This window comes from Epinephelus moara, chromosome 10 (assembly GCF_006386435.1).
Source record: "Epinephelus moara isolate mb chromosome 10, YSFRI_EMoa_1.0, whole genome shotgun sequence".
Lineage (NCBI taxonomy): Eukaryota > Metazoa > Chordata > Actinopteri > Perciformes > Serranidae > Epinephelus > Epinephelus moara.
The window spans coordinates 7,463,768-7,480,731 of record NC_065515.1 but is presented as its reverse complement, the minus strand read 5'-3'; the positions used below and the strand labels follow the sequence as shown (position 1 = coordinate 7,480,731).

Here is a 16,964-nt window from a genome sequence, read left to right as displayed (position 1 = left end):
ATGTTATTACATGTAAATAATTTACAAGATGAAAACTGTGTTTGGTCTAAAAGCCTTCATGTAGCTTAACTTGCAAGTCTGCAATGAAACAGGTCACATGTCACACACTTTTAAAATTGGGTAGTGTTCATGTGGGTGTAAAGGACAGACTGAGGATGTAAAGGACAGAGACACTTGTTCTGTCGTCTGATTACAAGTAGGAACAGGAACAAAATGCATGGCTGATTACAGCGCAGGTAAATGACTGCACCGTTAGAGCATTATGAAACAAACAAAATCAACGGAAAGCCTCTGTGACTGTAGAGTAGAGTTCTAGATTTTCCTTGCATGTTGTGTTTGACGTCTCTGGCAAAGGCTCACAAATTTGCCCTTGAGGTTGTCATAGCAACCCAGTGTAAGGGTTTGGTGGAGAATAAATCATCCTCTCTGTTTGGAATAAAACAATGACAAGGTACAAGTAATCACGGCCAGCATCTGATGAACAGGGTACATCTCATCAGCACAAGAGGACTCAGAGCGACGCCACGGCCACTTAAACTGATATCAGCTGCCAAGACACAGCTGAGGGCCTGCTTAGTATGTAGCCTGTGCTCTGGTTTTACATTACAGGCATGTATGACATGTTTTGTCCATTTTCTTCATTAAAAAAAAAATCATCTTCTGAATTTTTGCTTCAAGATATATTAACTCCACTATGTATCATAGATGTTTTTTTTTTGGTGTCTGTCCTTGTCACTGATCCTGTTTGTGATTTTCATGGACAGGATCTCAAATCACATCTCTGCTTTTTGCAGATAATGTGGTTCTGTTGGCTTCATCACGCCGTGACCTCCAGCATGCACTGGGGCGGTTTGCTGAGTGTGAAGCGGTCGGGATGAGAGTCAGCGCCTCCAAATCTGAGGCCATGGCTCTCTGCCGGAAACCGGTGGATTGCCCTCTCCAGGTTGGGGGAGAGTTACTGCCTCAAGAGAGGGAGTTCAGGTATCTTGGGGTCTTGTTCATGAGTGAGGGTAGACTGGAGCGTGAGATGGATCGTCGATTTGGTGCGGCTTCTGCAGTGATGCGGGCGCTGCGCCAGGCTGTCGTGGTGAAGAGGGAGCTGAGCCAGAAGGCGATGCTTTCGATTTACTGGTCCATCTACATCCCAACCTTCACCTATGGTCATGAGCTCTGGGTAGTGACCAAAAGAATGAGATCGCAGATACAAGCAGCTGGAATGAGTTTCCTATGTGGGGTGTCTGGGCTCAGCCTTAGAGATAGGGGGAAGAGCTTGGACATCTGGAGGGAGCTTGAAGTCGAAAGGGGTCAGTTGAGGTGGTTCGGGCATCTGATGAGGATCCTCCTGGGCGCCTCCTGTTAGAGGTGTTCCAGGCACGTCCCACTGGTAGGAGGCCCCGGGGCAGACCCAGGACACATTGGAGGGATTATATATCTCATCTGGCCTGGGAACACCTTGGGGTCCCCCAGGAGGAGCTGGAAAGCTTTGCAGGGGGAGAGGGACGTCTGGGGTGCTTTGCTCAGCCTGCTACCTCCTGTCATGTAGCTGTCCCTTATTCACTCTCTCTACAGCAGGGGATGGCACTTCAAAATAAAAGCTCTGTGCCAGAAATTCACTGTACTTTAAGACAAAGTGTTTTTTTTACAATCTTGACACGTTTGTGATTCAGAATGGACCCATGACCCACCTTTGGACTCCAACCCACCATCTGGGAACCACTGGTCTGTAACACAACTCAGCTACAGAGTCCTCACTCATGACTTTGGTCAGCAAGTTCACACTGTTGCACTTTGTTTTATGGATTCTGTATCATGGTTTTTATGACTTACTGCTTCCTTCTCATTTCTACAGAGTCTATATCTTTCTCAAGGCACGTGGAATACTTTTTATATCCTGTTTTAATTTTCATTATATGCAATATAATTACATCAATGATGTGCTGTCATGCTGACGTTGTATTGCTTCAAGTTTATTGCAGCTTGGTTTAGCACTTGCTTAAGCAAGAGCTATATCGATAAATTTCCTAGAGCTTTGATTTAGTTTCAAATTTGTAATATTTCCTGGGAGAAAAGTCCTGGATCATGATTTTATTGAGTGTGTGACACAAATCAAACCAAAATGTTGTAACTGTAGTGCGGTGCCACATGCAGTGTAGCATCTGAATCAGAAATTTGAAATTGTAGGATTATACCGGTGTAAATTTTGAAGGGTTAGATACAGCTGATGGAGAAAATTGTAGATCACCAATGGAAATCTGGCATTTTCAGTGGCGAACAAACTGTTCTGACATAAATCCGACCATACATCTTCATCTTCATCTTCATTTGAAGTAATACCTAGGCCAGATCCCCACCTCTTAAATCTGTGTACATATGTTTTGGGCATTATTCAATCATTAATCATTCAGTTCAATCACTGCCTACTCCAGTGTGAGAGATGTTTGCTGCTAACCAGACCTGATCACATCAGTTTGGATTCAGCTCATTGTTGAATGGCTGAGGGTAATAAACGAAGGGGCTGTGCAGTCTGATTGACTTGGAAATGCGCGGGGAAGCCAGCGTGTAGGAGACAATCGTTGCACTGGTGCACTCTGGGAAAGCCAGGGTTTAGGATGCAGTAATTACCACAGTGCCTTCTGGCACAGATGTAAAGAGGCTTTCAATCAGATCTCTATGCACCTGGAGACTAAACCTAATGAGAGGGCTGGAGAAGGGGAGAGTGATTGGTGACCACTTCTTGATTTTGTTTCACCATAGCAGCATCTGATTAAAATACTCTAAACATATATAAGTGGTTTTAGTTTTTCATGACCTCTCCACTAAAGGGACTGTATTATCTGTGACTTATGCTTTCCAACATCCAGCACAAACATTAGATCATAAGCTTTGACATGTTGCACCTACACGAATGCAGGATTATGTCTAAATCAGACATTTGGAGAAGGGTACAGAAACGTTAATTCTGTCTGTCAGTGTCTATAGACTCTCTGTATGTAAGCACCTTTTCTGTGTATCCAGAACAGTGTTTCTATTAATGGATTGCCCTAAACCCACTCTCAGTGAGGACAATCCAAAGTCTATTACAGGGCTAATTCCCTTCAGTTTGAGAGGACCACAGACGCCCACACACACAAAACAAACCATTATCAGACGCGGCAGCAGTATTGTTCATATCTGAGCTACAGAGATGATTTCTATAGATTATTATTAGAATATCTATAAGTGAATATAATATCAGAGATCATATTCCACATTGGTGACCATAGATAATCCTGAGCAGCTGGAGTCTTGCTCTTGTGAATTTAGTGTAATATTGAAACAACGTTCAACAAAAGCGACGAATCTTAAAGTGACCACGTCCATGAGGGGGCATTAGCAGGCTGAAATAGGTGCTCAAGTCTAAGCTGGGATTAGCGGTGCAGCTCCGTATATTGCCAAAGGATTTCTCTTTTAACCTTATGCCTTCGGGTGAGGTGGAGGGGGGGCGGGGCCACTCTGTGGTGCTGAGCTGGTGTGGTGACAGCAGAAACATTGGGATGTGTGATGCTTCACTCAGTCTGCTGCCCTAATTATTTTAATTAATATGTAATGTATGTTATATTTTATCCCTATTTTATATCTATATGCCTACAGTATATCTATATAGACTTATATTTTAACTCACACTCTTCTATGTCTTAGAATGTCTTTTATTTTACTTTACTGATTTATTATAACATATCTAATGAGCGTTACTGGAGGAAGATTTTCATTGCCACCTGCCTCTCAATTGTTGTGACAATAAATAACTTGAAATTTCTAAAACCAATCTCATGTATGGATACAATCATTTTACTTGGCCTTTTCTTATAAATCCCATGTTAATATACAAAAACACTATAGTATCATCTTAGCGTACCAGTATGGAAAGTGATGTTAGACTTCCTAGCAGTGGTGAAGGAAGTACGCAGATCTTTTACTCAAGTAAAAGTAGTAATACTATAGTGTAAAAATATGCATTCAAAACTTAAAATAAAAGTACAAAATCATCAGAGTGGGAGACGTCAACTGTGACTCTGTGCCTCTTAATGGAAAAATCAAAATAAAGTCTATAATTATAACTTATAATTATAGATGCATAAATGTGTTCATCACTTAATGTTGCAGATGGTAAAGATTGGGGTGGATGACCTATAATGATATATAACCACCCATTAGTTTATTCATATTTTGCACCAAAAATCTATATTCGCAAAGTAACTAAAGCTTCAAAATAAATGTAGGGGAGTAAAATGTACAATATCTTTATATTTGTAAGTGTAGGATGGCACCTTGGGGCTGGGAGAAAGCACAATTTCGTTCCCATATTCTGTATGTGGAAATGACAATAAAGTTGAACCTGACTTGAACTTGACATATTAGCATCAAAGAAAAGTTAATTTCAGAAGCACACATATATCATATAGTTGGATTACAATACTTATTATTGATGCATTCATGTTTTAATCACTTTAATGTTGCTAGTAAAGCTGGGACTCATTCTTATTACTCTATATACTGCAGGGTGGCCTAATCTGTGGTAATGTATTATAATTTATTACTTAATTTATATTTTGTATCACTAATCTAACTCTGCCAAATCTAGCCTATAGATTTAAAAGTACAACAATTAGAAGTAGGCTATAATGTAGCAATAATGGAAATACTCAGGTAGCGTACAAGTACATAAAAGCTGTATTTAAGTACAGTACTTGAGTAAATGTACTTAGTTACCCTCCATCATTGGTTGATGCACTGTTGCTTCAAACTGCACACATGCACAGAGCTGTGTGAGGGTGTTAACTTTCTACAGTTTTAAATGCAACATTTCCACATTTATTATCTCACATTGTGTCTGTGCCATGTGTTTGGTGTGTGTGGTTTTAACATGTGTCCTGATGACTGTGCAGTCAGCTGTGAGCTGTGATGGACGCTGATGGACAGGTCTCCGTCTCCTCCCCCAAGTCTGATCTGGGACCTGTGAGCTCAGCCAGCACCGTCCTCATCCAGCAGAGCCGCTGCTGCCAATTATGGACAGCCGGCATCGATATTTTTGGTGACGCTGCGCTCGGACCAAACGGATCGGGAATATTTCACTGGAGAACTATATTTCATTTTTAAAGATGGGATTATACAGAAGCGATCAGAGGGGAATTACTTGTTTGGTCGGAATAAAAAAGTCAGTGTGAAGCGGCTTCAGACGGGTGAGTTATCCGCTAAATGCTTCTGTTCAGACTCCGCAAGACTTTCAGATCTGTGACTGTAAAACTATCATTTTATTTAGAATAATGTCATGTGTCGGTTTCTGTGAATTTGGACGGCTGTTCTGCAGCAACAGGTTGTCGAAGATGCTCACATAAATTCCCACTACAGCTGTCAGAGCTCTAATATTCTTCTGCACATTTCTCTGACTTTTAATTATTATAGAAAACACACTTCAGAGACAACACTTAACAGAGAGCATATTGGTACATGGAGGCACACACTGCAGAGCACAAGCAGATAATCACAATGTAATGAGCTTTTTTTATTTCTTCATGTCTGACTGTCTTGTTTGAGGGCATCATACATGTCCTTTTCCATCTTTATATGTGAATGTCTTTGTCTGGAAATGAAAAAAATGTGAGGCAGAGGAGTTGTAAAAGAGACTAGAATGAAAGAAAAAGTTAAAATAAGACATAAAAGAAAGGTGAGGGATGTAATGAAGATGTGCAGCACCATTTTGAGCAAAGCTGTAGATCCAGTGTTCTTTCATGCCCTGATAAAGCAGTAAAAGCTGTCATTTCCTCTCCAAAAAAATTGAAATAGAATAAAATAATAATAATACATTGAGTTGTGCTTCAGGAAGGGAGCCTTTTTTGTAGCAGATTATATTCACCAAGGTTGGGATGGAGAGCAGGATATTTTGTTAAGAGCTGTAAAATAACCTGTTTTCATATAACGACCACTGCAGCTGTACTTTAAGTGTCTTGCAACCCCGTGTGGGTCCAACACTTTGTGTACATGACATAAAAATAAAGTAGTCAGTTAGCCTTTAGCAGAAGCCATATGTCCAAAGGGTGTATCAGTTAAACAGTGCAGACCTTAAAGCTTATTTGTAGGAGACTATGAAGAATGTAGCAGTCTATTAAACATATTTACATTTATAACTGGATTTAATGAGGATACTTAGTTTGTAGGGTAAAAAGCAGTAGGCCCATGTGAGTGAGGGGGGGGTGTCTTGATCAACACAACCTCACCACAAGCCTCTTAGTGAGTCTTGACACCTGGGTGCAGCAGGGAGACTAATCTCCAGGAACAATAATCATTTAAACACTGGTTTCAACTTTAAAGAGCCCACTACTGTAAAGGGGACACACTGTTCAACAATTACAAATGACGTCACTGAATTAAAACATTATTGGGCCCATATTAATTACGTTTTGGTTGAGAAAATGGCAGCATAAAATAATGTAGAGGCAGATTTGTCTTGGGAGTAACGTCATATTCAAACACCAGGCTCCAACACAATGTATTTTTTAGAGGCTCCACGATACGATATTATCACCATACAATATTATTGCGATTTTGAAAATGTCGTAATATGCTGAGTATCGCGATAAAATATGTTGCGATGTATTGCGATTTCTAACCTTTTTTCAGTGGCAAATTATGTCCCTAAAGGAAAGCTTTGTCAACATTGACAGTTTTATTGAATAAAATAAGTCGCTAATCTGTTCATCTCACTCCAGTCATTAAAGTAAACTGAAAAAGCAACTGATGACATTATTCTAGTAAGCTACCAACAGTTTAAGTTTTGTATTCCTAATATTAATCATTTATATAATAAAAAAAGTCTTGGTGTCCATGTCACGATGCAATATTGCCACACAAAAATATCATGATATTATACGGTATCGATTTTCTTAACACCACTGTGGTATGCTGTGTATTGTCACTAGAATTTAAGTGTATCATCGTGAGGTTGTCCTTGTTTTTAATGAATTTTTGTATGATTAAAAAAAGCTCAAAAGGCAGATATGTTCAGCACAATGCAGGAAGTGGTATGCATAGCAACATTTTCTTTTTTTAAATTGCGCCATCATCCTCTGGTCTCTGACAAACTGTGATTGTCACGTTTAAAAAAGCAAGAAATTATATGTAAAACATGAAAAAACAATGACTTAATGACACTTGACTATAATAAATATGCATTCTCAGGTGTAACAGAGGCGCTGCGTGGCTCAGGGATGATTATGCAACTCACGTTTGGTGTACAGACACAGCGTTGGCTTTACCTTTTGTCACCCTTCAAGCGCTTGGCTTCTGGGTGATTCTGCCGCTGTGATTTAATTTAGTGGGGGTTGTTAACTCCCTGGTATTAGCACTAAGCTACATGTGCGCACGTGTTACAACCACTGGTGTTCCCCAGAGATCAGTGAGTCATTATTTACCAGCAGACCAAAATAATCTATTATCATGAAGCAAAAAGCACTTTAAATTTATTTAAATTATTTATATATTAATTATTATATATTTATTTACAGACCTGTAATGAGGTATAATGTTTTAAAAAGCCACTGGAAGAAATGGGATATCAGTAGCACATACTTGTCTTTCCCTTTTCCTGCCTTCGTCCTCGCCTAAACTTTAGGACTGCAATTGAAATAAGTCATGAGACCTAATTGCAATACACTGATGGATTTTAGCTCTGTATAAATGTTCCTGTACTGTATTCTAATTTATCAAGTCAGCCTAAAATCCATCTGCACTGCATTAAAATGTGCTTTATTTCCTTGAGATGGCTGACCTGGCCTGGCTGGTTTCTCCAGACTTTACCTAGAACTGAAAGAGTCACCATGTACATTTAGACTTCTTCTTTAAGTGGTGCTCTAATAGACTTAACCTGCTGTATACACGGCCGAACATAGCAACTACAGTCTACCTGTAAGCCATAGCTTAGTTATTTTAAAAAGCAGCTGGTGGTTCACAGAGAGAGGGCACTGATCCTGTTTAGTGTTAAGGACATAATGAGGATGTATTTTTAGGTGCTACTCTCTGCCAAACGTTCAGTAAACACATCAACAACACAGCTCTCACGAGGGGAAAATGATTTCTGGCTTTAAAATGTTGTGTTTGTGCCATAAAGTCGAAGTCTCAAAGTTTGTGTTCTCTGTGTGCTGCAGGCCAGCAGAGCCAGACACGACGACATGGCAAAAATCTGCAGTGAAAAGTCCTTTTCAGGCAGACACCGGCTGCCCACCAACACGCACGAAGACGAGCTCGCTGTCGTTGAAAATGGAGAGAGCAGGTCTGATATCACCGTCAGATTATTTCGATTCAAGGAATGCTCAAAAATTCACTTTGTGCTTCTGTTAGGTCAGGATTTTATGAATTTTGACTACAGTCAGCACCTTTTGCATCATTGACAGAGTCACTTGAAAGTTTGAACTTCAGCATGTCACTGTAATTTTCCCCTCCTGCTGTCTTGCAGGGCTCAGTCTCTTTGTGAAGACAACTCTGAGAGAGCGCTGTCTTCAGACTCCCACAGAAACTCATTTACAGGTGCTGGGGCCATGGCCAGGTAAACTTCTGCAGTCATACTTTTAAGTCCTTAGTTGGTATTTACCAGTGGTGGGAAGTTACTTAGTTAAGTTTCTAAAGTACTTAAATACAATGTTGAGGTACTTTACTTGAGTATTTCTACTTTGTTTTGCTTTATACCACTTTATTACATTAAACAGCAAAATATTGTACGTTTTACTTCACTACGTTAATTGGACAGCTTGTTACTGTTAATTTTTACAAAGCCCCTAATGCCTCAAAAGGTGATTTCTTGATTCTTGTGCGCAAAAGTTATTATCTTAAAAAAAAAATAAAAAAATCACCTTTTAGGACTTTAGGGGCTTCTCAAAAACCAGTAACAAGCTGTCAAATTAATGTAATGGAGTAAAAAGTACAATATTTTGCTGTACAATACAGTGAGGTAGATTGATTTGATTTGATTTGATTTGATTATTGTGTCATGCATAAACAGTATGCTCAGCCCAAACAGGCTCACAGGACACCATAAAAAAAGAGACACCAGAAACCAGCAGTGACACAAATTACAAATAATACTAAACATATAAACCATCTTGGCATTTTTTTCAATTTATAAACATTGAAATTAAACAGTGAAGTAGAAGTATAAAGCAGAATACAATGCAAAGACTCAGGTAGAGTACCTCAAAATTGTACTTGGACAAGATTGACTTGTGCGCACAAAAAACAAAAACGAAGTCACCTGGGACGTGAAGACTTTACGGGATTTCAGATTAAGAAGTGATTCCCAGCCTTTTGGCTTGTAACACCTTTCAAAAAATGTCTAGTTTCATTTAAATAACTGTATGAGGCCCCAAAAGGCAACATTTGACAATATATATTTAACAAAAATATTTAATGTATATTTAACAAAAAAGCAAACATTCAGTCCAAAGCCCAAACAATGAATTCAAATACAGAAATATATTTTTCTTATCCCCTTTCCTATTATTATTTATCTCACAACCCTTTAAACATATTTTGTATGATTATAATGAAGATAAAAGTTTTGATGTCTAGCATATAACTGAGGGCCAGACAGGAAACCCCTTTAACTTAAGCTAACAGTGCTAGCATTGATGCAACAGAAGTCCTGTGACAATCCCGAAGTGCCACTAGTTGCCGTGCAATCAGTAGCTTTCCACAAGCTGTCACTCTTAACTTGAGGCTTGTAAGGGAGACGCTATCAGGGATGTATAAAGAGAACTGGATACGGCGTTCTCATGAAAGTTGCTCAGTGGCGCATAAAGCCAAAAAAGTTAAACTTCGCGGGCATAAACTCACCTGGATTTCTCACTCTGCTTCCACATCGTTGGGCCTGTAGGGCAGGTGCACTAGAGAGCTCGCCAGCTGGTGATAAAATTATATAACTGTGTTGCTCTTCTAGACGTTCGTTATGTTATTGGCTCATATGGATCAAATCACAACAGTGAAGCAAATCATTTTGCGGGGGTTATGATGCTCAAAAAAATGCATCCACTGATTTAGAGATGTCTCTCCCAGTCTAAGTCACTGGGGAAATGTCATTTTGGGCCCAATGACATCACATGACAGACCCAGAAGCTGGACTGTCAATTTGGCTTCAAAGTCCGACATACTTCCTACAGGGGGCCAGAGCGCAATTTGATGCAGTAGCCATAGATCAGCTACAACAGTAAAATGCTGCTTATACATCAGTGCTTCAGTATTTATAATTTTATGATGTAACACTCCTTATGAATGAAGGACTTTTACTTGTAATGTAGTATTTGTGTTTTGTTGTATTGTATTGTCCCTCCACCACTAGTATTTCTGTACCCTGTTACATCCCTAGACTAGACGGGTGTCACTTTGTTGGCTTTTCCCTCCTGCTAACCTTCCAGGCTCTCTTACTTCTTCTTCATGCTGTGGAACTGGGCGTCTCACAGAATAAACCCTGAAACAGAGAGGCAAGACTCTTTCCTCGACCGCTTCAGAGGCCCTGAGCTCAAAGACATCTCCAGTCGAGACAGCAATGCCCAGTCTACGGGCCACAACGACACAATTCGAAAGAGAAAGTAAGTACTGGACCGTGTAGCGATGGTCGGTGCCTTAATAAAGTTTAATTGCCAGGTCTCACTGGGACAGTGGTTTCTTTGTGTGAACAATTTCAAACAAAACCCACTGAAGAGGACAATTAATCCACTTTACATGAGGAACAATCATTTCTTAAAGTAGGCTTAATGGATGGACAGAAAATGATGCTAAAATTACAATGGGACAGAAGATTTAACCTCAGTACTGTGAGTGATTGGATCGCTGAAGAGGTTCAGAGCTGCAGAGGACTATCGCCTGCCACAAAAACCCCTGTCACCTGCACGGGGAAGAGGAAGAGTGAAATGAATAAACTGGACCTCAACCACATCCTTTGAATATACTAACTCTCCTACCATGATATTGCTCTGCTAGCTAACCACGAGATAACAGACAAGTGCGGTGTTATAAACTGGTGACCTCTAGGCTGAAAAATCAAGCCTTAAAGCTGAATCCACAAGCGAGTCAATCCCCAAAGGGCAAAGACACAACAAACTCACATCAGAGAAATAGTGGCGATGAAGGCTGACTGTTCCGTCACCTTACCTCGCCTGTTTCTTGGCCAGAAAGTTGCACCTGAGGGCAGCACAAAGACTGCAGACAATGGCCAATAAGCATGTACGTTCTGCACCTGTGTGAGAGGACATAACTTTCCATACCAGCAGGTGGCGGTAGTCTGTAATCGTCATTCAAAAAGGGAAACTGGAAGACTGACAGGATGAAGCTAGTTAGCTAGCTAGCACATTACCAACACAACCCAATGTTCAAGAACAAATGATATTTAACGTTCGCTGATAAACAATAACACAAACAGTTATGAACAATTTCTGCTAAAGAGCTCAATGGCTGAAAGAAAACCCTTCCTTGATCAGAGTCAGAATCGGTATTAGCTTAATTTGCCAAGTATGTGTGTACATACAAGGAATTTGACTCGGGTAGACTTGCTCTCAATGTACCAGTTGTATAACAAGTTTATTTCGATCTCACGCCATCTTTACTTTAGTCATTTGTTTACTTTCCTCGCTTCCATTTCCCTTTTCGTGCACTGAGTTGAACTGCCAATCAGAGTGATTTCACTCTCCGTTGGGCCCCACCAGCTCCAACACCAATTCAACATGCTGAATTGGCCAAAAATCAGGCAACAAGTGCCGACTAGTGACAACTAGGGCAACAGACACTCACCGACACACTGCCATTGACCAACGGCCGATTGTCAGCTTGGTGTGTCACGGCCCTTAGATGCACGTGTACCTATTCCCAACTTAACAGCAGAAATAAACATGTTTACAGCCTGGTACAAAAAAGCGCTTTAGGTCTATACAGCTAATTTTTCCATTAATGACAACTGTACAGTGAATTTTTTAAAGGCTTAAAGGTGTGCATAATTAAGGCTCTCAGTCAGAGCCACCCCTCGCTCCGCCACAGCTCCACCCTCTCGTCCAGATAGGGTCACTTGTGGCTACAGAAACCCAAGATGGTGACGGCCAAAATGCCGAACTCAAGGCTCCAACACGGGGGAGATATTAAAAAAACAAATACTTTCAAATGATTTTTTTTTTAGCCATTATTAGCTTGTAACAAGAGATTAATGAATAATCAACACAGGGGCACGGGATTAAACTAACTTCAAAACGTATTTTTCATTTTACTGTGTTCATAAAGATAAAGATCTTTGATGTCTGACACTCTGAGAGCTCCCTGTACAAAAGTCTTGTCTTTTATTTCTTTCCAAAGTCTCGCCAGTAATTGGCCGCTAGCTACTTACAACATGAATAACTGCAACAACACAGACGAGTAAGTGTGTGCATCATCTGTGTCAGGAAGTAGAATGAAAATAGATTTAGATTTGTAGAGAAATAAATCATGGATCGTGCTGAGCATAGCTGGCATAGTTTGTGTCATGTAGCTGATGTGGTGCGTTCTGTGGTAAACCGCATAGCTAGAAGTCTTGTAAACACCATGCCCTTCACTTCCCCATTCCTTTTTGGTGTTTCCTCCTGCATTAGACAGATTTAACCTCTGCTCCTATGCTAGCTTGAGTCATGATTTGGGTTGTACTGATTTAACCCTGGGAATACGTAGATATGAAACTTATAGGCATATTCTGATATTTAGCTGACGGTAGTTTTAAAGCTGTAAACTGAAAAGAAGACATGGGACCTTACCTGTATTATGATGCCATCTGCTGGACAAATGTATGACCTGCTTTAGATCTTCCAATAAAGTCTTGTGGGACACCTTCAGTAGAAACCCCTCCGTGTAGTCTGGTAGTCCTCTGACAGCCCCTTGTAGACCACCTCCGTCCTTTTTCACTTCCACTGAAAAAGTTAACCTCTGATCCGTAGCAAAAAAGAGGACAAGGAGGAGATTAAAAAAGATGAGAAAAAAGAGGAGGAGAAAAAGGACGAGAAGAAAGACGGGGACAAGAAGGAAGAGGAGAAGAAGGATGAGAAGAAGGATGAGAAGAAAGACGAGAAGAAAGATGATAAGAAGGACGATAAGAAAGATGATAAAAAGAAAGAGGAGCCACCGTGAGTACACCATTAGATGCAATATGTCTATTAAGAATGGGAAATGTATTTACAGAAAGCGCAAGTCTGTCTCTTTCACACTTACTGTATATAAAGTAATGCTGAGTTCTTTTCAGGAAAGAAATCTGGATTATGGATCCAGCTGCAGACCAGTACTACAAATGGCTGACTGTCATCGCAGGCCCAGTATTTTATAACCTGATGATCATCGTAACGAGGTATTGTCCATTTAACATGCTTCAGAACTCCACCAAGTGGGATATTCATAAAATCTAAAATGTATTCTCCTTGTCTTCTAGAGCCTGTTTTAATGAACTCCAGGACTCATATGTAAAGCTCTGGTTAGTCTTGGACTACACCTCAGACATCATCTACTACGCGGACTCGTTCGTCAGATCGAGAACAGGTTGGAATCTTGAAAATCTTTTGACAGAATTTATTTACACCGATCAGTCACAACATTACAGCCCTGTGACTGTCTACACATATAGAGATATTTCTACCAACACATTTTTTGGCCTTTTATTAGGTCACTAAAATGGAGATTTTTTTTAAAATGCCTTCTAAGGTGCAGAAACAACAAAAACAATGGTGGACTACTGGTTTGCTAACGTTTTGTTAGCACTGCTTGGTCTAACGACTACTTTACACTTCAACTTAGTATTTCTGAACCACTGTATGGACAAACAGAGGCATCTGTTGCACCCACTGTCTTTGGTACACCTTAGCGTCCACGGTTTTAAGTCCTCCAGAAACGCCAGTTTTGAATCAGGACCGGTTGAACCAGCAGTGGGTTTGTTGTCAGGTGATGTTAGCCTGTGCACTTTTTTATCTTTGTGATGAGGTAGACTGCTGAAGACAGCTAACGCCAGCGAGCATTTGGAGTTGTTTTTGTGTTCTAGTGTTTTTATTTATTTTCTAACAAAGGGGAACAATGTCAGTTTTCAAAAATATCTGTATACGTGTAGACAGGGCCTAAAACCACTGACAGGTGAAGTGAATAACATTGATCATCTTGTTACAATACACTGTTCTGCTGGGGAACCTTAGGTCCTGGCATTCATGGGGATGCTATGTGACGTGCTTTACCCACCGAAACACTGTTGTAGACCAAGTATCCCCCCTCATGGCAACGGCACTTCCTGATGGCAGTGGCCCCCTGGCAGGGAAATGCACAATGCCAGACCACAAAAGCAGCCCAGAAATGGCCTGAAGAACATGACAAAGAGCTCAAGGCATTGACCTAGCCATATTCCCCAGATCCCAATCTGATTGAGCATCTGTGGGACATACCCCATTTCATAACTTACAGGACTCAGAGGATCAACTACCAACACCCTGTTGCCAGACACAAAAAGCCACTCCCAGAGGTCCCAGAGCCAAGTCCGATCCAAGGAGGCCTCATCGTGGGACAGACTTGGTTCCGGGGTACTGGCACATCCAAAGAATACTCAATCAGTTGGGGATCTGGGGAATTTAGAGGCCAGGTTGACACCTTGAGCCCTTTGTCATGTACTGTACAGATTTTTTCTTCTATGTGGCATTGTGGTCCTGCTGGGGGTGCCACCGCCACCAGGGAGCACCGCTGCCTCGAGGGGGTGTTCTTGGTCCACAATGGCGTTTTAGTGGGTGGTGCATATTAACTGGTGTCCACATGAATGCCAGGACCCAAGGATTCCCAGCAGAACATTGCATTGTGACGAGATGAACAATATCAGTTACTTCACCTGTCAGTGGTTTTAATGATGTGGCTGATCGATGTGTGTACAACAATGTGTGTGTTGTAGTTTGGGATTTGGCTTCTAATTTTGTGTTTGTTCTTCAGGTTACCTGGAACAAGGCCTGCTGGTAAAAGATAAGGGGAAACTGATAGCCAAATACAGAACAACATCTCAGTTCAAATACGACATGATTTCAATGATCCCCACTGATCTACTGTTTCTGAAATTCGGATACAACAACCCGGAGTTCAGATTTAACCGTCTTTGCAAAATCTCGAGGCTTTTTGAATTCTTTGAGAGGACTGAAACCAGAACCAGCTTCCCCAACATGTTTCGTATCAGCAATCTCGTACTTTATATCCTCATTATTATCCACTGGAATGCTTGTATGTTTTTTGCCATTTCGAAAACTATTGGTTTTGGATCTGACACGTGGGTATATCCTAATATCAGTCACCCGGAGTACGGCCGATTGACCAGGAAGTACATCTACTCCCTGTATTGGTCCACACTGACCCTCACCACCATTGGAGAGACCCCTCCACCAGTGCGGGATGTTGAATACCTGTTTGTCATTGCTGACTTTCTTACCGGTGTGCTGATCTTTGCTAGTATTGTCGGTAACGTCGGTGCCATGATCTCCAACATGAATGCCTCTCGTGCCGAGTTCCAGGCGAAGATCGACTCCATAAAACAGTACATGCAGTTTCGAAAAGTCACCAAGGACCTGGAGGCCAGGGTCATCAAGTGGTTTGACTATCTGTGGACCGAGAAGAAGACCTGTGATGAGAAGGAAGTTTTGAAGAACCTCCCAGACAAGCTCAAGGCTGAGATCGCCATCAATGTCCATTTGGATACTCTGAAAAAAGTGCGTATTTTCCAGGATTGTGAAGCCGGTCTGCTGATTGAATTGGTCCTCAAGCTGCAGCCACAGGTGTTCAGTCCTGGAGATTACATCTGTAAGAAGGGGGATATTGGCAGGGAGATGTACATCATCAAGGAGGGGAAGCTAGCTGTGGTGGCCGATGATGGAGTCACTCAGTTCGTAGTGCTCAGCGATGGTGCATACTTTGGGGAAATCAGTATCTTGGGTATCAAGGGCAGTAAAGCGGGCAACAGGAGAACAGCCAACATCAGAAGCGTAGGGTACTCTGATCTCTTCGCCCTGTCCAAAGACGACTTGATGGAAGCTCTCACTGAGTATCCAGATGCCAAAAAAGCTCTGGAGGAGAAGGGGAAAGCCATCTTGATGAAAGACAACCTGATCGATGAGGCGGTTGCCAACGCCGGCGCCGACCCCAAAGACCTGGACGAGAAAATTGTCAAACTGCAGAGCAACCTGGAAGCCATGCAAACCAAGTACGCCCAGCTGATGGCGGAGTTCACCTCCAGCCAGACAAGGATGAAGCAGAGGGTCACTGAGATGGAGGCCAAAGTGAAAGGCATACAACCTGAGGACCTGTCAGAGGTGGTGGCCGACAAAGACAAAAAAGTCCAGTAATGTGAGCGATACTCAAGGACTTTACAGGAAATGAAGGGATTTTTCATTTAGAATAGAAGAGCGTCACTTTTTAAAGGTCCATGTTTATATCTATTTATACATCTCTGTTGATTATCACTGTAATGTGTCAAATTGTAAACAAATGTACAGTGTATACAGCAAATATTTTTGTTTGCATGCTATGATTGACAGCCAATTTCACGTTGTCAATAAACTACCTGAGTATTCTGATCAGAGGCACTTGTGTATGCAAAACAAACGGCTTTTAATAGCCTTAGAATAAAGTTTTTTTCCCTGATCACTATCGACATTTTCACCAGAAAACAAAGTGATCTATCTATAAAGTATGAACTGCAGTTCATGCACAATTATGTCTGTTTGTCTGTGCTGTTTTAATCTTGCTCTGTGAAGCACTTTGGGCTGTGTGTTGTATAAAAGGTGCTAAAGAAAAAAAAAAAAAAAGAATGCAACTGCAATATCCATTTGATACGGTAGGTGAATGCACAAAATAAACCCAAATGCAGTTCTGTTTATAAGTTATCAGCACACACTATCAGTTGTAAATTGCAATGTTATATGTAA

The 16,964-nt window shown here is 41.0% G+C and overlaps 1 protein-coding gene across 4 annotated transcripts; it reads left to right on the top strand.

The window, feature by feature from the left end:
* The first annotated feature begins 4,989 nt into the window (after positions 1-4,989).
* On the top strand, positions 4,990-16,964 carry cnga3a (cyclic nucleotide gated channel subunit alpha 3a). Of its 4 annotated transcripts, none has more exons than XM_050054575.1 (9): positions 4,990-5,219; positions 8,181-8,305; positions 8,489-8,578; positions 10,485-10,613; positions 12,364-12,423; positions 12,975-13,160; positions 13,277-13,378; positions 13,460-13,566; positions 14,986-16,964. In XM_050054575.1, the coding sequence occupies exons 2-9, from the start codon at positions 8,205-8,207 to the stop codon at positions 16,380-16,382; spliced, it is 2,172 nt and encodes a 723-aa protein (XP_049910532.1). In that variant the 5' UTR covers positions 4,990-5,219; positions 8,181-8,204; the 3' UTR covers positions 16,383-16,964. The 4 variants fall into 4 exon arrangements, with proteins under 4 accessions (XP_049910532.1, XP_049910531.1, XP_049910534.1 ...); XM_050054574.1 differs by having other exon boundaries at positions 10,440-10,613; XM_050054577.1 differs by lacking the exons at positions 12,364-12,423; positions 12,975-13,160.